General features: G+C 38.0%; 1 protein-coding gene across 10 annotated transcripts in view; it reads right to left on the bottom strand.

Annotated features, from left to right (window-relative positions):
- PIP5K1B (phosphatidylinositol-4-phosphate 5-kinase type 1 beta) overlaps positions 1-22,788 on the bottom strand; it is a 404,141-nt gene that overhangs the window by 55,455 nt on the left and 325,898 nt on the right. For all 10 annotated transcript variants that reach the window (XM_072959563.1, XM_072959562.1, XM_015250318.3 and 7 more), the window contains 3 exons: positions 22,143-22,227; positions 12,786-12,941; positions 8,069-8,213 (listed from right to left, as the gene is read on the bottom strand). In XM_072959563.1, the coding sequence (XP_072815664.1) occupies positions 8,069-8,213; positions 12,786-12,941; positions 22,143-22,227 (386 nt within the window). The remainder of the gene's footprint in view (positions 1-8,068; positions 8,214-12,785; positions 12,942-22,142; positions 22,228-22,788) is intronic.

Genomic DNA, 22,788 nt, shown 5'->3' with positions numbered 1-22,788 from the left:
ATATTCAGTTGATGAGATGGGCTGGGGTCTGGGCAATAGAGTAAAGTGTTTTGCCAGGGCATGGGTGATGGCTAGCTTGCCTCCAGACTATCTTGGCTGCTCTAGTTACCTGAATTCCCCAGGCTTGCAAACGTCTTCATGGAATTCTTGAGCTGAAGAAACTTTTTATCTATCCCATGTGCCTGGAATTAGCTAAGGCATTTCTATGGTATTTATACCCAGCATCTACTCTAGCACAGTACCTGGGAAAATGTCCCTATCCCAGCTTTTTATGTGCTGTCCCCTTCCATTGTGCCCGCTCTTAAGGGGGGCATCTGGCCCCCGGGGGGCCCTCCTTTATGGGTCCTCCTTTATGGGTCTAGGTCCTGGTAACATGGCAGGGCTTATGCTAGAAGCTGCTTCCTGTAGTTATTAAACCTGGTCAGACAGACTTGTTGGTAAATACTGGAGTCTCTAATTACACACATCATTCAAAAAAAATACAGCTACCTTACATTCTATTATTACCTCTGCATGGTAATAAATTGGCTCTATGATGCCTTTTCTAAGAGTCTAAATCAATTCTTGTTCTTGCATGCACACTTTATCTCTATAAAACTCTGATCTTTGTAATCCTTTTCTGTGAAAGATCTGACATCTACCTGTTTTTGCTCTGCGTACTGCGGCTGGTATTTATATCCTGTCTCAACTCTCCTTTGCAATGAGAATCGGCAAACCATGTTCCTCGGGCTCCTTGGCCAGGTTCTGCCAGTTGAGGACGCTGGCAGGAAATGGGGTGGGAGGAGGGGAGAAGGCTTTGGCTCTCTTCTCTCATTTTTTTTCTCCTTTCTTTGGGTGATGTCTCTGGAGCCGGCTGTGTCCCTGCCACTACCCCAATTCTTTATGTGCTGTCCTCCATTGTCCCTGCTCCTAAGGGGGCATCCGGCCCCCAGGGGGGCCCTCTTTTATAAGTCTAGCTCCTGGTAACATGGCATGGCTTATGCTAGAAGCTGCTTCCTGTAGTTATTAAACCTGGGCTTCTGCAACAACCCTCACTCTTCCAGCCTCCCACGCTCTGTAACCAATTCCCTTTGCTAAATTCTGTTTGAAATTCCAAGTGTATTTTCTGTTTCCTTAACTATAAAAATACTCTATGAGGGCTTTTTGCCCAAAACAACTTTATCTTGCCCTTTACAGTGGAATTTACGGGGAAGCTGCAAGGTGTTAGGGTCAGGAATCACTTGGTTATTTTAACAAATATTTTGAGGCTACTTACTATGTGCCAAGGAGCATTATCAGTACTTCCAATTATGATTTCATTTATTCTTTCTAACAATGCTCTGGGGCAGTAGTATAATAATCCACATTTTACAAATGAGGAACGGAGGCACATAAAGGTAAGGTGACTTGCCCAGTGTTCAGTAGCTAGAAGTGGCAGCTTGAGGACGAATGCCCCAACAGATGATTTATAATGATGAAAGTGAAAGAAAGAGAAAGAGAAAAACCTGGTCAGGATTGCTGGCAGTGGTGGTGGCAAGAAGGTCTGTCTGCAAAGTAGGAATAATCATATGAAGAAGCATAAAAGCACAGAGTCTGGTGAGGTCAGATTCAAAATTCATCATCAACAGGAGGGCTGCAGAGACCTTCCGAGGGGCTGGTGGAGCCCTAGACTGGCATCAAGGTACAGCGGATAGCGGCCATGTCCACAGCAGATACTACAGCCATGTACTGCCCCTCCCTGGAGGTCACAGCTAGAGAGCTGGATTACTGGGAAACTCTTGCACCCAACTTTCTTCTCCCTTCATTTTTGTAAGTCATAAAGGTTCCTTCTAACCTTACTACGCCAACAGATGATATGGGATTTTCTAACTCAAGCAGAAACATACTGAACAAAAAGTCTCTTCCCAATGAAATCCTGCCATTTACAAACAATGTAAGCTACTATGCTTAGTGACTTAAGTCAGACAGAGAAAGACAAATACTTTATGGTATCACTTCTACGTGAAATCTAAAAAATAAAACAAACAAATGAATATAACAAAAACAGAAACATTCACAGTTTACAGACGAAAAACTAGTGGTTACCAGTGGGGAAGGAAAAGGGGTGTGGGGCAAGACTGGGATATGGGATTAAGGGACACAAACTATGATACACAGAATACATAAGCAACAAGGATATACTCTACAGCACAGGGAATTTAGAAAATATTTTATAATAACTTTAAATGGAGTATAATCTATAAAAATAGTGAACCACTGTATCACACACCTGAAACTCATATAATATTGTAAAACTATCTTTCAATTAAAAAAAGTCTCTTCTCAGTGATCATGTAAGAATTTGGAGTCAACCTGGAGAGCTGGAAATAAAAACATAAGGAAAAAGCTATTTTAGGTTTCTTATGAATTCAAATTAATATGTCATATTTTTAGTGTTTGAACACTAAGACTAACATCTTTGAAAGTGAAAATCCTTACTCAAAGTCACATGGAAAAAGAAAAGGCAAAACGGATGAAGAAGAGAACTTGTGCGGATGTTACTGAATTTTCATTAAAAGCATCATCTAAAAGTCATCTTGTCTGAGATGTGACAATAAGGACGGGGCAGCTGTGGAACAGCTGAGGCTCATGCCTTGCATTTTCTATCAGTGCTGTGGGTGGAAATCATGGCTTTACTTTTTAGCCATGTCACCTCAGGACAGTTGGCTAATGTTGCTAAGCATCCCTCATCTGTAAACTTTCAATGATGTTATAGGATTGCTGTGAGGATTAAGTGACTTGATCCATGTTAAGAACTTAACACAGACCCTTAATAAGGTCCAATAATTCGCTATTAGTACAGTTATTATTATTCTTGGATTATTATTGGTGGTTTGAATATGTCTATAGCTATGATAGAAAAGTTCCCATAGCTATCACGTTTTTAATAAGCAAACTTAGCCGAATGGCTTCTAGAATAAACATCACAGGTAGACATTAACATAAGCCCACCACTTTGCCTACTGGAAATACTTTAGTTATTCAGCAGCAACAAATGGCTCAAACACAGGGCCAGAACTCATGCTAGGGAAAAATCAACCAACTGACCTTCTGTGCATAATACACACATCAAGGATAAGACCAGAAGTCCTTGGAGCCCATGATGAGAGGGTGGTACCAGGGGAAGAACATGAGGCTAGGACCCCGCAGACCTGTGTTCCAGTTTAAAGTCTACTAGCAGGTTATGTGACCTTGGACATGCCACCTCTTGCTATGTCTCTGCTTCTCTCTTTCCTTACCTTGTAGACACATCTGTAAGATAATGGGTCTCTAACATTCTTTGGGATGGCTCTACTCGTATGTCTTTAAATTTGAGTGGTAAGCAATTTGTGGAGGAAAACTCATGGCTAGAGACAACCTCTCCGAGGTTTACCATATGCTACTGGTAGGAAGGAAGGGGCACAGAACCATGGTTGGAAGCACTGAGTCAGCCTCTGAGATCTAGAATGCCGAACTCATCATTTAGGGAGCCTTTGCCAGCTGTCCCTCCATGTACAAGGGACCAGTGGTTTTCCTCTGACCTATGTGTCCTTCTCACAATACTTCAAATGTCTTCACGATGAGCCAACTATTAGAAATAGCCACTAGTAAAACACTAGACTAGACAGAGCAGTGATGGTGGTAAAGGCATCTTTGATGGGGAAAGGATAAATATATTGGAATGCAGTAGGGCTTTCCATCCTTATGCATAATCAGAGCTTCAGCTTTGCTACGAACTATGCGGGAAGTCAGAAAAAGAATTAACATTCTTATGTGTAACCAATTTCCACAACATTAAACTAAATTGTTCTTAACTTTGAGATAAAACACATCTGCCTCTGCACGTCTTAGCGCTCAATTTATACCTCCTTTCAAAGAACAGAATTCTTATTAAGACAGAAAAATTCAAGAATCAATAACTCAGAATCTAAATCCCACTATTTGGGAAGTATGAACCCTCAGCAGTTTTGCTTTATTCCTATGAATTATACCCTCTAACATAGGACTGTAGAGCAGAACTTGAAAATACATACTCCTAGTAATCAGGTTAAATATATACTTTAAAAAAGTGATGCTATTTTTTCTTTGCTTCCTAGTCAGTTTTTGGGAGTATACTTAAAAAAAAAATAAACTGCTATTGGAGTTTTTGAAATTACAAAGAATAATCCTTTAAAAAATAACTCTAAGAGACAGCAGCTTCCCATTGCAGTATATAATTTAGGTGTGGAGACATCCAGGTACTAATTGACACTTTTACAACTTAAGGATTCTGAACAGATTGACAGAATGACAGCCACTAGTTGAAGTATTCACAGCTTATTTAAGTGCAGATATATAGAGTATAATGTAGAAATGGGAAAACAGACCACTCTGCCTTAACAAAAAAATGATTCACAGAGAAAGAGAAAAAAATAACTTGTGAATTATGGTATCGATTTTCTTCCCAGGCTATCTGGATTAGGCTTTAAACTTTGGCCTGCCAGATGAGACTTAGAATATTGTCTGTGTGTTGCTTCAAGAGACACCACACAGGACTAGGAGGGCTCTAAAGGGAAAACTGATAGGCACGAAATGCGACAACTTCTTTGCAGTTCGCAGTACGGTTTCCCTGTTGAATAATTAGGGGTGTGCATGATGGGTGGGGAAACAGAGTGATTCCCGGAGGGGTTCGCATGCCATTATTTCTTTTCGGGGTTCTTTAGCACCTCTGTGCCTTTTCTGTACCTTCTCCCTATGATTTCCCTAAGGCAGTTGTTAAGATTCGAGGCATGCCTTCGGCTTCTCTTACACATCCAGGCTAAAAGCAGAATTGCCCACAGTAGAAGACAGGCAAGAGCAGAGGTGAGCTAAGACGAGGGTGCTGACCTGGAGGGTCCATGCTTCTCCCCTGCAGCTGATAAATGCCAAGAAGCAATGGAGTCAAGTAGTAACAAAGCCAGTGATTTTTCAAAAGAATCTGAGTATTTTAGTGAAACGATATGATTTTAAAATGTTAGTTTCTTTTAAAAACATCCTGGGTTCACACATGCTTTCCACTGGCTTGTACTCCTTTGGCAGGACACTCACTTGATTGTGACGGAGGCTGCAAGGCTGCTGGTGGGCCAGTTCAGTGGTGTGTACCCAGGGTGATTTCCTGACATCCAGCCCAGAGCCCACTCCCCAAGCCTTTTACAGACTGTGAATTGTCTGTATCAAATCCTCTTCTGCTTAAGATAGAGTGCTTCCTTGTTCTTGCAACTGAACCCGGATGGGTAACTAAATATGAGATATCAAATTGCAACCTGGATATACAATGCCAAAGAAGATTTATTTCAACAATTCACTTTCAACAAAAAGAAGAGAGGGAAAAATATCATAGGTAACACTGGTGTCTTTCCCATCTAAATATACATGATAACCAGTATCAGTATAAATAAAAGTACCAAGAATTATACCATAGCCTTGGCACATGTAGCTGGAGAGCATGCAGAGGTAGCTCCCAAGCTGGCCAGGAAGGATTCTGCGTCAGAATGAGGCAGTGCCAGACCCTGGGGAAATCTTAACAAATAGCCAAGAGTTGAATACCTCTGGCTAATAGATTGAATACTTAACCACAACCACTGCCCCCCAAACCAAAAAAACCCTTTTAATTTTGTGCTGCAAATTCCAGTAAATAATTTAATAGCATATCCAACTATCTGCCTCTGATAATGAAAACAGTAGCAAATGTAAGAAACCACCACAGCTTCACATAAGAACTGTTTTTGACCTTGCAAAGAATTTCCTGTGACTTTCCAGACATCTTTGGAGCTGCTATTTATATTTGAGAGCAAAAAAACAGTGTTCATTCAGCTGTACTGTGTAGACAGGAAAAACTGTTGCTGAACTGATTTACATAATTAATTTGAACATTCAAGGTACATGTTAATGTTAGGTACAAGTCACTTTAAATTTTTCTAGGAAGCTACCAAATTACTTTTACAGTTCAGGTGAGTTAAATAATTTATTGTGGGGCCTTGTTTGTTGGTCCTACAGTAGAGCTGTCCAAACGGAAGCCCAGCCAAGATTTGTGACTCACTCTGACATCTATTCCTTTTCCTTTGCCCTAGGTGGGCTGTCTCATCTGCAGCCACCTAACTTGTATCTAGCAGAGGCAGAAGAGAATAGCCACAAAAAAAGAATTTCCACAGGAGCTCCAGTTTCCAAACTTTAACTTGCCAAAAGACCATGCTAGAATTTGTAAGTACGCATATATTAAAAATAATTCTATGATATTGAGTCCTCTTTCTGGAAATGAGTCAAGTTGCTAGCCTGGAGGTGGAAAATGACATACAGTATAAGAAGCACTCTACCTGCACAAATTGACCTTGATTCTTGAGAGCTGGATTTCCACAAGAACCAGTTCAACATTTAACAGATAATTACTGAGAATGTATACACAGTAGTCCCTGTCCTACAACTGAAGCTAGTTAAAAAACTGCATACATAAAAACAGAAAAAACAGCTAATCCCACAATGTTGTGATCTCTTTTTGTAAAGGTATTGTCTATTACCAGAACAAATGTTTGAGAATATTTTGCTTAAAAAAGAAAAGTATCTAATAACAAATTAAGTTTCTATCTAAGGCATTGCAGTACCCCACCCCAATATTCAAATTCACATTAAATGTTCAAGAGTCAATGTACTAGTTTCCAGTTGCAGCTGTGATAAACTGTCATCAACTTAACAGCTTAAAACAACACAAATTTATTATTTTACAGCTCTGGCACTCAGCCCAAGTCCTAAAATTCAAGGTGTTGGAAGAACTGTATCCTCTGTGGATGCGCTAATGGGGAATCTGTTTCCTTGTCTGTTTTGGCTTCTAAACTCTGCCTGCATTCCTTGGCTCGTGCCCCTTCCTCCACCTTCAAAGCCGATAGTGAACATCTTCAAATCTTCTTCTCGCTCTGACCTCTGCTTCTGCTATCACCTCTCCTTCTCTGAATCTAATCTTCCTGTCTTCCTCTTATAAGGACCCTGTGACTACATTGAGCCTACGTGGATCATTCAGGATATGCTTCCCATCTCCAGGTCTTTAACTCAGTCATATTGGCAAAGCCCCCTTTTTATAAGGTAACATAGTCACAGGTGCCAGGAATTAGGACGTGGACAACTTGGGGGCCATTATTCTGTCTACTGCGGATGAAAAATATTATCTGCTGTATCAGTAAACAAAGGATGCTGTGGCCAGCAAGTCATGAGCCACTACTGCCACCCCTGAAGATGAGCCACAGAGAACTCAAGATGGAGACAAGCAGGCAGCCTGGCCTCTCCACCACCAGCAACAGTGCACCCTGAGGGAACTCAGGATGGGAAAAGAACAAGATACTGGCCCTAAACAGCTAGGTGCATTATTAAAGGAATGATTTCAATAAGTCCAGACTATTGCATCTTCCCACACATAGAAAAGCACTAAATCCTTAACTTGAGGTATCTGGTTTTCTTTAATTAACAGTAAATTTTTGATGTTCCAACTACCTGGTCTTTGTTGCAAAACTCCTACATATCCCGGTTCCTCCCCTGCTTCTTCCAAACAGTCTCTTAGAGCAAACTGAGAGGCAGCACCCCATGCTTAAGTCCTCACAAATGTCCGGTGAATAAAACGTAACTCTCAAATTTTAGGCTGGGCATTTTGTTTTTTTCAGTCAACACTACCATAGCTCTTAAGGTCACTCATATGAAAAGAGAATATTCCAACATCTTTGTAGCTATTTGTGTAACTATTAACCAAGAATGCTTACTTAAAAACTCCACTCATAAAAAATTATTAAATAAAAATGATGAAAGATCTGTCTTCTGCCAGGGAACCAAGTACGTAGTTTCTACAGCACATAATGATTAACTGTAAAGAAAAATCAGGAGGGTTTTCCCTCAGGTGTACTTCCTGGCACAGTAAAAATGAAGCATGTTCTTTCTTTCTCTTACTTACAGGGCAGGTGACGGTCACATCCTGGTTGTTAAGGATGATGTGTTCTCATTCGGAGATACGGGTCTAGCTATGATGCAGACGTGGTAACAGGCAGATTGGTAATTTGATCACACTAAGTATTACCTGTTTGAATAAAGCGCAGTCCTGTCGTGTGGATAATGTTCATTGACGTATAAGGAAGAAGATGAAATTGTGGTTGCCAAGGAAGCAGCCTCAAACAGCGATGGAGTGCTAGGCACTAGGTCTGGCCTGTGTCGGGATCCCAGCGCTGGTGACAAAAAGCAAAACACACACTCATGAATCACAGGAATAAATGCTGTTTTAGTGTCTCTAATAATTTAAATGACTCAAAAGCATTCATTTTACATATCAGGCTGCAAATTAAATTCTGAATTAACGGCGCTCTTCTAAACTGCAGCAGAAATGTAAAAGAGCTTCTTGCTAACGGGTTAAACAGGAAGGAAATTGCATTAATTTACAAAATGGCTTACGGAAGTGACATTATGAATGTTCTTTTAAAAACCTAATAAAGCGATTGACTGTTTCAAAAGATGACATAAAGAGCTCCTAGGAGCTTAAGGAGATAATTTGACAGAGATTAAAAAGACGATTGGCAAATGTATAAACACACAGTGAACCTGCTTTCGCCTCTCGAGGATATGCACACGTCTGTGATTCTCAGTAGATCTCAGAACTCAGACATTCTAAAAGCCAGGAAGCAAATGCTTCACAGACTAACAGCCAGCTATACCTTCACCCTGTGTGAGACCACACATCTCTCTGAATATTATCCACAACTCTGCTTGACACTGTATTTTAACAGCAAGGCTGCCTTTTTAAAAATGAGAAGAACTTTTTTTTCTTTAAAAGGTAAGTGCCTATGGGAATACTCAGGCAAGAGGCCTCCCTCGTCGGGAAAGTGGAATAGTCACGGCTGAGCAATGACCCACGCCCACTCTCTCTGAGTCTGTGTGGTTTTTTGAGTGTTGAAACCAAATCATTTTTAATGACCCTATCCTAAACCATGGACAAATTTATATCCAGCCTTAGCCAGCCTGTCAGAGACAGTGTTTTGATTACAGGTCCAGCCGTACAGAACAAAAATTCTTTGAAAGAGACATACAAGTTCCTAGAGACAGAACACTGTGTACGAAGCTTGTCTTTAAAGTTCTATAGTTGGACTCAAGCTGATTTTTTTCTTCTCTGGAGATTTTTTTTTAATTTTATGGAAGTAAAACTGGCATATAACATTGTATTAGTCTTAGGTATACAACACAGTGATTTGATATATGTACATACTGTGAAATGTTCATCACAATAAGTTGAGTTTACATCCCATCACCACACATAGTTACAGCATTGTTTTCTTGTGATGAGCATTTTTAAGATCTCCTCTCTTAGCAACTTTCAAATATGCAATACAGTATTATTAACTCGAGTCACCATGCTGTACTGTGGATTCTTTTTAATCATTTCCACAGACTAAACTAAAACGGATGACAATAAATACAATAAAACCATAAGGTGTTTCTGGTATTCCTTTATAGGCACAATGGGCTCAAAATTATGTCTTGTCAGGAAGTGTATGCATGGAAAATGCTCCTAACAGGCACTATCACATGAGTGTGATGTTTTGGATTTTGGTTTGGAGAGGGATAGATGGAGAGGTGAGGGTGAGCACAGAAGGGCTGGACTCTGGACTAAGAGACCAGGCACACATTAAAACGTATGAGATGGTGCAGCTCTGCCTCTGATTCAGGTCAAAATAAAGAACTGCCATGATGAATAAAGGATGATAATCATGCAAAAATGTAAGTAATGAAGTGCTCAACGTGCAAAAATCAGAAAGGCTTCAATTTAATAGGAGTTGGTTAGCAATCTTCAGAATACTTGATCCCACCACCTTCTCATTCAATACAGAGAAAAATATGAGAACTCTCAATAACAGAGAAAACTGGATCTGAAAAATAACCTTACATCAGATTCCAAGGAATCGCCACTAAACGTTATGCAGATGGCGCTGGACTGAGAGCAACTAATACAGTCTCAGGTCTTGGACATACTCAGCTTGACTTCATAAACCAGAAGCTTCCTGAGTGATGGAATAGAGAAAAATGCCATCTGTCCAGGGACTCAGGTCCAGGTCACACAGCACCCAATGGGGAGCTGACCCCTCCACCCCTTGGGAGCAGTTCTTTGAAGCAGAGAACTGTTTCCTTATGCTCCCATATTCTTTAGTTTTTTTTTTTTTAAACCAGTGTGGTGAGCAGAATTCTAGGATGATCCCCAATGACCTGTACTCTAGTATAATCTCCCCTTGCACATGGATGGAAGTTGTGAGTATGAGACATTACCCCATGATCATTTTATCTAATGTGGCCAAAGGAATTTTGCAGATATAATTAAGGCTACTAATCAGTTGACTGTGAGTTAGTCAAACCATCCAGGTGGGCCTGGCCTAATTACAGGAGCCTCTTAAATCTGTGTCTAGAGGTCAGAGATGGTGATGACAGAGATTCCAGGTGTGACGGGGACTGACTTGCAAGAAATTCTCCATTTGAAGATGGAAGGGGCTGCATGGCAAGGAATGAGGATGGTCTTCAGGGGCTGAACCTGGCCCCCAGATGTCAGACAGCAAAGACAGGGTGACATCAGCCCTACAGCAGCAAGGAAGTGAATTCTGCCAACGACAGGATTAACTTGGAAAAGGATTCTTTTCCAGCACCTCCAGATGAGAACTCAGCTCAGCTGACACTTTGATCCCAGTTTCTGAGACCTCAATGAGCTGTGTCCAGAGAACCCAGGAAAGCCTTGCCATCTCCTGACTTACAGAACTGTGAGCTAATAAAAGGAAGTTACATTAAACTGCTAGCTTTCTGGTAATTAGTCACATGGCAACAGAAAACGAGTATGACCCAGACATACTAAGAATGACAGAAAACAAATGCTTAAAAACTAGAGGGAAATTTGGTGATGACTTGGTGCACTACGAAAGGGGAAGTCCCCGAGTACAGAGCATTGTAAAAAGGCTGACCTTTATAGCAAACTTTTAGATGCAGAGAATTGTCAAGATCAACTCATTTAAAAACAGTATGTTGACAGTTTTCAACGAATATGCTCAATAGGTTTTTCTTCAACCTTCAGAGAACTTTTCTGGTGAAGTACCTTTAGAATTGAAGCTATGGGTCCAAGAGAATAGTTCATATGAAAAAAAGCTCACTTTGTGCACTACTTCCCATGTTTCCAGACTTTCCAGATGCTACGGAGTATATTTATCGTACTCCCCCCCCCAGATTAACAGCTGGACTCACAACTTAAATTTTAGAAGATATATATATACATATATATATACACACACACATATATACACACTATATATATATGTATACACACACACAAAATATATATATTGAGGTATAGTTGACAGAAGTCATACTGAGCATACTATTAAAAAGTTAAACTAACACAGTTAAAACAGGTTTATCCTAGAAAACCAGGCAGTGTGGCAGAAGATGCCAATGTAGGGAAGCTTAGGGGAGAAGGGTGGATGCCTGACAGAAACTGCCATCAACTCTGAGAGAGGAGCAAGGCAATTCAGTAACTCTTACTGAAATCACTAAATCTGGGTAAAGGTTGATTTATAAGATGAAAAAGAAAGAAACCCAACAAGGCACATGTGGATAAGTGCTGCAGAGGGGAAAAAGATGAACAAACTATTCTAAAGACTCTAAGGAAAAGAAAACCCCAAGAAGAGATCTAATCTTAAGGAAGTAAAAGCAATTTTCAGGAAATTTTGGGATTCTTAAAAGAATATACTGAAAATAAAATCTAAAATGTCACTTCTTCTTATAGGATTAGAAGATAAAATCCAAATGACTGACTCAATAGATAGCGAAAAACATTTGATAAAAATGCAACATTCATTCTTGATAAAAACTTGAGCAAACTGGGAATAAAAAGGAACTTCCTTGACTATGGGTATCAAATACAGCAAATTTCTTTCTCAACTGTGAAACACTAGAAGCATTCCCTTTAAAATCAGGACAAGACAAGGCTGTCCGCAATCACTACTTCTATTCATCACTGTACCAGAAGTCCTAGTCAGCAAGGAAGAAAGAAAAAAAGATGTGAGGTCTATGCAGTAGTAACTAACAGCCAGAAAGACCAAATCTTAGAAATATACTATTTGAAAAGACAGAAAATATATATTTATGTCTTTATAACTACCTGAGGAATAAATCTAACAAAAAGTAGGAATATAAGACATGCAAGGAGAAAATTATAAAACTGGTATTAAACTCATTAAAGAGGAACATAAATTGATAATTCACTGTCACACTGTGTATGTATAGTTATGTGTATATATACATATTAACATGTGTGTGTTTGAAAAAAGTATATGCAAACAGAACAAGATCTACCAGTGACAACACCAAACCCTTTAGATTTGTTACCTTAAGGTAGTGAGATTACAGACCTTTGTTTCTGAATATTTTAGTATGTTCTATTTTTCTCTGTAAACTATGGGTAGTATCGTTTGTGTTTTAAAAATTGCACACAAACTGTGCCATACTGTAAATATCCTTTTAAAAATTAGCAACTAGACTGCTTTTCTTTTCTTTTCAAATTGAGGTACACTCAGTTACAACATGTCAGTTTCCAACATACAGCATGTTTCACTCACATATACATACATGTGTTCATTTTAATACAATAGCCTTTGTTTCTTAGTGCAAATATTTTCTAATTTTTCTACTGTGAATTTATATTACTTGTATAAATAACATCACAAGCACTTTTTCTTTCTTTCTTTCTTTCTTTTTTAAATCCATGTCTTTACCTTCTTCATCAAGGCTGCTAAAACTTTGCCCTTCGGTCAGCAAATCATGCTTCTCGTCCTTCCATTCCTGGCTAATAGAGGACACAATCTCCTGGGACGTTGCCTTCAGGGCAGCGATGGAATTGCAACGTTTTTTAGAAGGTGAGGCCTTCAAAGCTAGACAGGAAGGAAAAGAGACAACTACAGGTTATTGTAAAACCAAATTAATATTTCATTAAATTTTTACTTATGATTTATTAACATTTTAGTTATTATTTGAGTAGGATGCAAGAAGCTCTGTTTTATATACATGAGGAAAGAGAGATGAAATTGTGTTTTGATAATTTTTTTTGTCTGAAGTGATTTGACAGCGCTATTTGCAACAGTCTGGTATGGAATAAACTAAGTGTCCATCAGCAAATGACTGGATATAGAAGATATGGTGTACATATATACAATGGAATATTACATAAAAAAGGAATAATGCCGTTTGCAGCAAGATGGAGGATTCAGAGATTATCATACTAAGTAAGTCAGACAGAGAAAGAAATATTATACTAATATCACTTATATGTGATATAAAAATAGTACAAATGAACTTATTTACAAAACAGAATCAGACTCACAGACATTGAAAAAACTTATGGATACCAAAGGGGAAAGGGAGGAGTGGGGATAAATTGGGACTATGGGATTAACAGATGCACACTATCGTATAAAAAATAGATAAACAAGGATTTGCTGTAAGGAACAGGGAACTATACTCAGTATCTTGTAAAAATCAATAATGCAAAATAAAAAAATACAGACTTATACATATATATGTATAACTGAATCACTGCTGTATGCTTGAAACTAACACAATATTGTAAGTCAACTATATTTCAATTAAAAAAAATAAGGTGACTTGACTTAAATCAGAGTATCTTAGAATAAATTCAAGTTGAGGTATCTCTGCAGATTTTGAAATATCATCTTATTTGAGGTGAAACTCAAATGTTTGTTGCTAAAGAATTATTTTTTCTCCCCTGAGCAATGTTTTTCTAGTGTTGGGAGGAGGCTGAGTGGGTTGATAAACACAGATGGTAAAGTAAGGAGAATTCTCATGACCCCAGTTTTATTAACTTGGGACTGGGAATTTCTTAACATGCCAATGTTTAATCTTATACTCATGTTGCCCAATTTAGCCACGTTACTTCTGGTTGCTTTTTTCTTTCAGTGGCTTTCCACTGAAATTTCCTGCCCTTTGGGTCTCTTCTAGGTCATAGTTAGGTCAGATGTAAAATTTACTCCCGATCTTTGTCCAAACAGCATTCTACAACTTTTGAAGTGTGTTGGAAACCTGAGCCAAGGCGAGAGTGCTCACCATCAATCACACTCACCGAATGAAGGCTGTGACTTTACCTTTGCTATGTCAGTAGGACCTACTTCAGGTGCAGCCAGACCATCCTGATTTACATTCACTCTTTGCTGCAGTAACTTTTCTTGGCTTAACACTGTTAGAGAATTTCCTTGGAGGGTAGGGGGAGAGGGAAGTTGAGACTTGTGCATGCCTTCCCCTGCACTTGGTTTTGGCAGTGTCTCTCCTTCTTTGGGGGTCTGCAGACAGGGATAATCTGACAGCAGATGCATTAGAGTGATTGTGTTTGGCCTTGGGAATCTCAGAGCTTAGACTCCACCGCTCACGAGGGCCACTTGCCATCAGCAGCTTGCAAGAACTTAATTGGAGAAGGACTTTGGGACACACAAATGAGGAAAGAATAAAGGGCAGTATCTCCACTTAAAGAGAAGGGAAGGCTTATGTGTCCCATGAGCAGTATTAAAATCACAATAACATAATCATCATAATCAATAACATTTGTAAAGGGCTTTAGAGTTTAGAAGCCAGCATTCACATCCAGTCAGTCATCGAGGGAGGTAGGCTGTATCTATAGGGCCTTTTAGAGGTCCAGAAAGTGACAGTAGAAAAGCTGTAACCTACTCAAGGTCACAGAGGTACAAAGCACAAGACCAGGTGTCTTTCTTTAAAGTTGTCCAATCGGTGGTTTCTTTCGTAGCTCTTTGGCATTCTATTTTCTGGCTGAAGTGAGGGGGAAAAGATAAAACTAGAGTTTATTTTTCTTTGACGGGAGGAGATTTTGAAAGTTTAAAAACTGATCAAAACGGATTTTAATGGTAAATAAGTGGACCAGATAAGTCACATTTCCCTTAACTCCTCATCCTATCAAAACAGTGGTCACACTTGCTTTTACAGGCATGAAGTAATTATCTACACATTGGCCTTTGCTTTAACATTCTATTTGCTAACTTCTTATAAACCCTCAACTCTCGTCTTTCAATGTGGTCCAGCTGACCCTTGAACAACACAAGTCGAACTGTGAGAGTCTGCTTACATATAGAATTTTTTCAGTAGTAAATACTATATATAGTACTACATGATCCAGGGTGGACTGAATCCCTAGATGCCGAGAAACCACAGATGTAGGGGGCTGGCTCCAAGTTACATGTGGATTTTTGACTGTGTGTGGGGTCAGCTCCCCTAACCCCCCATGATGTTCAACGGTCAACTACATTTTAAAATTTCTAAGCCAGGGGAATCTCAAAAGTGGCTCAGAGACTGCTAGAAATCCCCGAGATCCTCTCAGAAGGTCTGTGATGTTAAAACTATTTCCATAATAATATTAAGAAGCTATTTATCTTCCTCACTCCCATTCTCTCCCGAGTATTCTAGATGCTACATGACCTATGGTATCACCACAGGCTGAATTCAGAAGCAGATGTGAGAATCTGGATGTCTTCTGTTAAGCCAGAATTAAAGATTTGAAAAGATATAAAGTAATGCCACTTATTCGCAATTATTTTTATGGAAAATATAATTTTTTGGGGTTACCTAATTATTCAGGTTTTTTATCTTAATTTTTAAATTTTATTAAAAATTTGTTCCCAGTTTTATTATGTAGAATTACTACAGTTCAACTGCACATACACATTATATTGCATGTAAATATGTATACAGTATACTGCACATTTTTTAGTTTTCATATATGTACTAATTATTGTTTCTAAGAACAGATTAGATCTTTAGCTTTTTAAACTTACATAGTTATCAAAGGAATAAAGCCAACTACAAAATAAGAATCAGTAGAATGCGGTAATCCAACCACAAAGGACAGTCAAATGTGCTTACAGAAAATATAATTATTTTTAATAATCACTTTTTATGTTAAAAATTTTAAACTTCTTTGTTAATACTACTTATGTTAATATGCAATTTTTTTACTGTAACCTTGTAAGAATTAATGAATATTTAAAAGTTTCCTCAATTTTTAATCCTAATAGGTTAAATATAGATGGATATAATCTACATAAATAAAAGCTCTTTGGGGTCCCCAATCATTTTTAAGAATGTAAAGCAGCCCTGGATCGAAAGGTTTGAGAATCTCTTAGCTCTTGAATCAGTGCTAATTCTCTAAATTGAGAAACAGCTAGGATGAAAATAATATTGGCAGCATCATGGAAACATGAATGAGAGGAAGACACTCAGAGAGCTGTCTGTACTTGTGGCTTATAATGGACTGAAGGCCAAGAGTCCCCCAGAGAAATAGCTCTTTGTTCAAAATCAGCATCACATACAATAAGGAGCTGAGAAGACCCCAAAACAAACCCCTGCCAGGACCACACAGCACCCAAAAAAAGCATACTGTTGTCTTAAATGGTGACTCTTTCTTAAAGGAACCGTCTGCGCCTCACTCAGCGGATAAGGACTTGAATGTTGCAGAAATTGAATGCCTCAGTGTCTTCTTTCGACTAGATAATCTCAAAGGATGGTTTGGGTTGTTGGTTACTTTCTTTTGTGTCACAGAAACTCCTGGATTTGTCCTTGGCTAAACGATGTCTGGCGATAGGTATCCTGTATCCAATTTCCAGCCCTACGTCCTGCTATTCAACTGACTCTACACCTTTCTTAATGCTTTTCAGCTTACCCATTTGCCATTCCCTGAACCTACCATGTTCATTCCTACCCCTGGGCCTTTACACATGCTGTTCCCCCTACTTAAGATGCCCTCTGGCTTCTCTTCCTAATAAATACTGGCTTACATTTTTAGGACTTAGTTTAAATATTGTTTTCTCTGCGAAGCTCTCTTTGTGAAGTCTGGTCTTTTTTTCTCTCTGCATACCACGAGAAGCATATGCAAAAACTCTATTAACAGTTGCTTTATTACATTATACATCTGTTACATGTTCTAATCCCTGATCCAAAACAGACTATAAAATTACCAAGGGAGGAACTAATTAATTTGCTTCAAAAAAGCTTTCTATATTATTAATGCTTAGCATAGTGTTACATACATAATAGGTGTTCAAATGTTGGTTGAATAATGAACTATTGTTCTGAAATTTTAGGACAGTTCATTTTTAACTAATTAATGTACTATTCTATTCCCTTCAGGAAACTAATGTTTAGTACTTTAGACACATTATCTGGGTAGAGAATTTCAGTGAGGCTTCAACATTACCATGACTAATATTTCCAGAAAGAATTATAGAGTTTTGCAAACATTATTACATTGACAGCATGACTTAATTCTGAGGTGGGATAAATGGATTTAAGATGGTTAAAAAACCAAAACTTGAAGACCGGGTACTGTTTTCTTGAGGGTGGAAGTCGGGGTAGGGAGGAGAAACTTTCACCTACAAAGAAAGAATACCTGTAGGAATTAAGGGCTTTAACTTAAGCATAGTTGATAAAGCATTTTGGAGTTGTATTTTAAAGTGTCAACTTTACTAACTAAATTGCTACCCTTTTAAATGTTGGTAGTAGATGAAAAGTCCATTCACTCATTCAGCTATTCATCAAATAATGATTGAGTGCTTAGGATGTGCGAAGGAAATGTGCTAGATTCTCGGAATATATATGAGGACGAAATATAGTCCCTACTTTTCAGGAACTCAGTCAAATGAGGGGAACAGAACAACAGATCACTATGGTAGGGTATGATCAGTGCTATGAAGGAAATATCATCTGAGCTGAGACGTGAAGGAACACCAGAGGAAGGATGGAGATTGTTACAGGCAAGGGGACAAGAACACGTAGAGACATGGAGGCAGCCTGGAATGTCAGGGGTACCTGTAGGGAGTTCAGAGCTACAGGAGCCAAGGGGGTGGGGTATAGCATGGAACGGGCTGTGAGAGGAATCACAGGAGAGGGAAAGAGAGGCCACATCAGAAAGGGGCTCAGAAGCGAAGTTAAGGATTTTGTGGACTAGGGAATCTATTGAACATTTTATTAAAAAATTTTTTTTTAAGTGTGGAAGGGTTTTAATAGGAAATTAGCAAGAGGAGATTTATATTTTAAACTGATCTGTCTGTCTGCAGTGGGGAGAGACTGGATGGGATGGGGATATGACTGGAGGTAAAAGGCAGGTTCCTCAGCAACTTGGGGGCAATCCAGAAATTAGTACAACATTTGTGGACAACTGATTTTCAACAAGGGAACCAAGATAATTCAATAGGGGAAAGAATAGGCCATTTAACAGATGGTGCTGGGACAACTGGATATCCACATGCAAAAGAATGAAGCTGGACCCTACTTCACACCAAAGATTAGAAATTAAATCAATATTTGTAAATACTATATCTAATAACAAACTTGTGTCAAAAATATATAAAGAACTCTTATAATTCAACAGTACAAATAACCCAACTAAAAATGGGCAAAGGATTTAAATAGACGTTTCTCCAAGGAAAATATAAATGGTCAATAAGCACTTAACAAGATGTTCAATATCATCAGTCCTTAGATAAATACAAATCAAAACCACATTGAGATGACCACTTTATACTCACTAGAATGTCTAAAATAAAACAGACAGTAACATATCTGGTGAAGATCTGGATTCCTCATACATTCCTGGTGGATTGCAAAACTGTATAGCTGCTTTGGAAAAGAGCCTGGCATTTACTCAAAATGTTAAACAGAGAGTTACCATCTGACCTAGTAATTCCATTCCCTGGTATATACCCAAGAGAAATGAAGATATATGTCCACACAAACCTTGTGCATCAATGTTCACAGCAACATTATTAATAATAGCTAAAAAATGTAAACCACCCAAATATCCATCAACTAGTGAATGGATAAAAAAGATGTGTAATATCCAGACAATGGAATATTATTCAGCAATAAAAAGAATATAGTACTACAAGATGGCTCAACCTTGAAAACGTCGAGTGAAAAAAGTCAAACACAAAAGACCACATACTGTATGCTTCTGTTTGTGTGAAATATCCAGAACAGACAAGTCCATGGAGACAGAAAATGAATGAGTAGTTGCCAGGGGCTGGAAAGAGGAGGAATGGAGAGTGACTCCTAAAGTGGAATGAGGTTTCTTTTCAGGGTAATGAAAATGTTCTAAAATTAGATAGTAGTGATGGTGGTACAACTTTGTGAATATACTAAGAATCACAGAATTGTACATCTTAAAAGGGTGAATTTCACGGTATATGAATTATATCTAAATAAAGATGTTCTAAAGAGCAAACTAAAAAGTCAAAGTGTAAAAAAGTCAATAGATTTGACTACTTGAGAAGTAAGAGACTTGTTATATTAAAAAACATGATAAACTGGAAAGATTTACAACACACACCATTTCATGGAATTGAGAATGCCAGTGACTGCACCATTAATTTATATACACCACTAAGAAAACAAAAGCTGCCAAGATGGGGAAGCTCATGGAGAAGCCTTACTAAAGCTGAGATTCCAAGGGCTACATCCTCCATAAACCCACCAGGGACCACAAGGAAACTCATGTCTTCCACCCATGTCAAAGGGTGAAGGGAGGTGGAAAAATCTTCCTTGAAAATTTGAACTACAAGCTGGTATTCACACGGGATTGCAAGCTCAACAAATACTATCTCATGGGCCATCTTAGGCAAAAAAAGGCCTTAATCAGAGAACTTAATTTATAGTAGTCTCAATTTGAGACCAATTTTAAGATAACACTGAGATAGTCAAATGTGAAACAGAAGCTTTTCTTAGAATAAAGTAAGATTAAATAGGAACTGGTATCTTTAATATGTAGAGTTAATAGAAGTCATTTGGAAAAATAATAAACACCTAATACAAATGAGCAAACACTGCAAAGCTCAATTCTCAAAGGAATTACAAATGACTAATAAACATGAATGATAGCTGAACTTCACCAGTACTTAAGAAATGCAAAATAAAACAACCAGATAACATTTTTTACTTATCAGAGTAGAATAATTTAAAAAGAGTAATTCTGGCTAAGAGCTAAAACAATACAGACTCTTGTTGAAGTCTAGAGTGGCATAATCTTTCTGTGTAGTTATGTGCCTTTTAACCCCCTACTACTTCTTGGAATCTATCCTAAGTAAATAATCATAAGCTTGGAAAAATGTATCTGAAATGACGTTCATAAAAATACTATTTCATTAGAAATAGAAAACGGAGAAACAATGTTAAGTGCCCAATAATGAAAGATGGTTAAATAGATTATGGCATATTTATATAATTTTAATGTTGTATTGCAATTTTAAGTAGTGTTTTTGTACACTATACAATGATATGGGAAACTATTCAAGTTATGTAAAAAATAGAGGACATATATAAACTTGTACATCATTATGCTTCTGTTTTTATAAAAATACACAACACACAGAAATATAGATAGGAAGTATATCAGAATATTATAGTGGAGGATCTTAACAATTTTTCCAAAGAAGATATACAGATGGCCAATAGGAATGGCTAGTATCAAAAAGACAACAAATAATGTGTTGGCAAGGGTGTGAAGAAAAGTGAACAACCATGTGCTGTTTGTAGAAATGTAAATTGGTGCAGCCATTGTGGAAAATAGTATGGAGATTCTTAAAAAAATTAAAAACAAAACTACCACATGACCCAGCAATTCTACTGCTGGGTATTTATCTAAAAAAACCAAAATCACTAATTTGAAAACATATTTGCACCCCTCTGTTCAATGCAGCATTATTTACAAGAGCCAAGATATGGAAGCAACATGAGTGTCCATCAATAGATGAATGGATAAAGAAGACGTGATATATACGTATATACACAATGGAATACTACTTAGCCATAAAAAAGAACGAAATCTTGCCATTTGTGACAACATGGATAGACCTAGAGAGTATCATGGTGAGATAAATCAGACAAAGACAAATACTGTATGATTCCACTTACAAGTGGAATCTGAAAAACAAAGCAAATGATCAAACATAACAAAACAGTAACAGAGTTGTAGACACAGAGAACAAACAAATGGTTGCCAGAGGGGAAGGGGCAGGGAGAGGAAAGAAATAGGTAAGGGAGATTAAGAGGTACAAATTTCTAGCTACAAAATAAATGAGTCATGGGTATAAAATGTACAGTTTGGAGAATGCAGTCAAAAACTAGGTATTATATTTGTATGGTGACATATCGTAACTAGCCTTATGGTGGCGATCCATTTGAAATGTATGGAAATATTGAATCACTATGTTGCATAACAGGAACTGTCACAGCATTTGTTTAAGGTCTATCAACACTTGAAAAATAAACAATAAATTTCCCTCTGAGCACTGACTTTGTAGCATCTTATGTTTTTGGAACATGTATTTTCATTTCCATTCATCTCAAGTTTTTTCTGATTTCTCTGTACTTTCTTCTTTGATCCACTGGTAGTTTGAGAGTGTTGTTAAATTTTCACATATTTGTGAATTTTTAAGTTTTCACTCTTTGGTGATTCATTCCGTCATGATTAGAAACAATACTTCGTATCATTTCAATCTTTAAAAGTTTACTAAAATGGGTTTTGAGGACTAATATATCATCTATCCTGAAGAATATTCCATGAGAATAACTACCGTTAACATTTTTATATAGCCCATTATAACTTTCTTATGCCTTTGGTATGCAGACCAATAACTATATATGTGAATAAATGTATAAGAACTAAACGTACCTTTAATGCATCATTTAAAAAAATTTTAATTGAAGTACAGTCAGTTACAATGTGTCAATCTCTGGTGTACAGCACAATATCCCAGTAATGTATATGCCATCATCTTTATTTGTTGCATATTATTCTGTTATTTGATTGCATTGTAATAATTTAACCAATATATTGTAGAGTTGGACATTCAGGCAGTTTATACTTTTTTCCAGCACAAAATAGGACTCTAATGATTATGGCATCAATAATTACCTGACTGGGATATTTAACCATAATTACTAAGTGATTCCTGCTTTTGGGAGATAAATGGCCCAAACTCTTCCAATAAAAATCTTGCAAAGATACACACAGTGAAATCAACCAGCAATTGCTAAAAGTAAAAAAAAAATAAAAATCTTACCTTGAATTTTCTTGAAAACTCTGGAATTCATAAACTTTAGAAATCTGTCTGCATAAAAGCTTGGTCTATGAACTGAAACAGTGTCCTGAAAAGACAAATCCGGTATCACAGGTTTACCGCTCAGTTTCAAGCTAGAAGAAAGCTCTAGGCAATTGGTTCTCTGTTAGCCAATGCCCTTAACCAGAGGCACGGGTGTCTGGAGCCAGAAAAGAGCAATGCCCCATGTGCTGTGTGCCTAGGAGTTAGGCTGGGGGAGGAGGCTCAAGGCTTAATCTTGAGCACACACATTCATGGTGAAACAGAGCATTAAGAGGGGCAGGGGAGAGACAGCAAAATACTCTGCCTTATAAACCCAAATAGCTGATCCTTGTTCCATTTGTCCCATAAGGGGCTTTGAAATCCCTTTTTAAAAATACAGGCAACTAGTGTCTCAAGTGTCATCTGGAACGAAGACATATCACTTTCAGGCAAGACAAAAACTGGGGACATAACAAGCAAAACAGCTATAATGTAAGAGCGGGATTGAAGGGGAAAAAAAGTGTGCTGGTTTCACTTTCCAAAAATAAGGTATGTAGACACGAGGAAGATTCCTAGGAGACAAGGCCGACTGATGACCCCTGTTATGTTGAATTATCTACTAGCTAGA

This window comes from Vicugna pacos, chromosome 4, assembly GCF_048564905.1.
Source record: "Vicugna pacos chromosome 4, VicPac4, whole genome shotgun sequence".
Lineage (NCBI taxonomy): Eukaryota > Metazoa > Chordata > Mammalia > Artiodactyla > Camelidae > Vicugna > Vicugna pacos.
The sequence above is the reverse complement of the archived record's forward strand: the minus strand, read 5'-3'. Positions and strand labels throughout refer to the sequence as shown.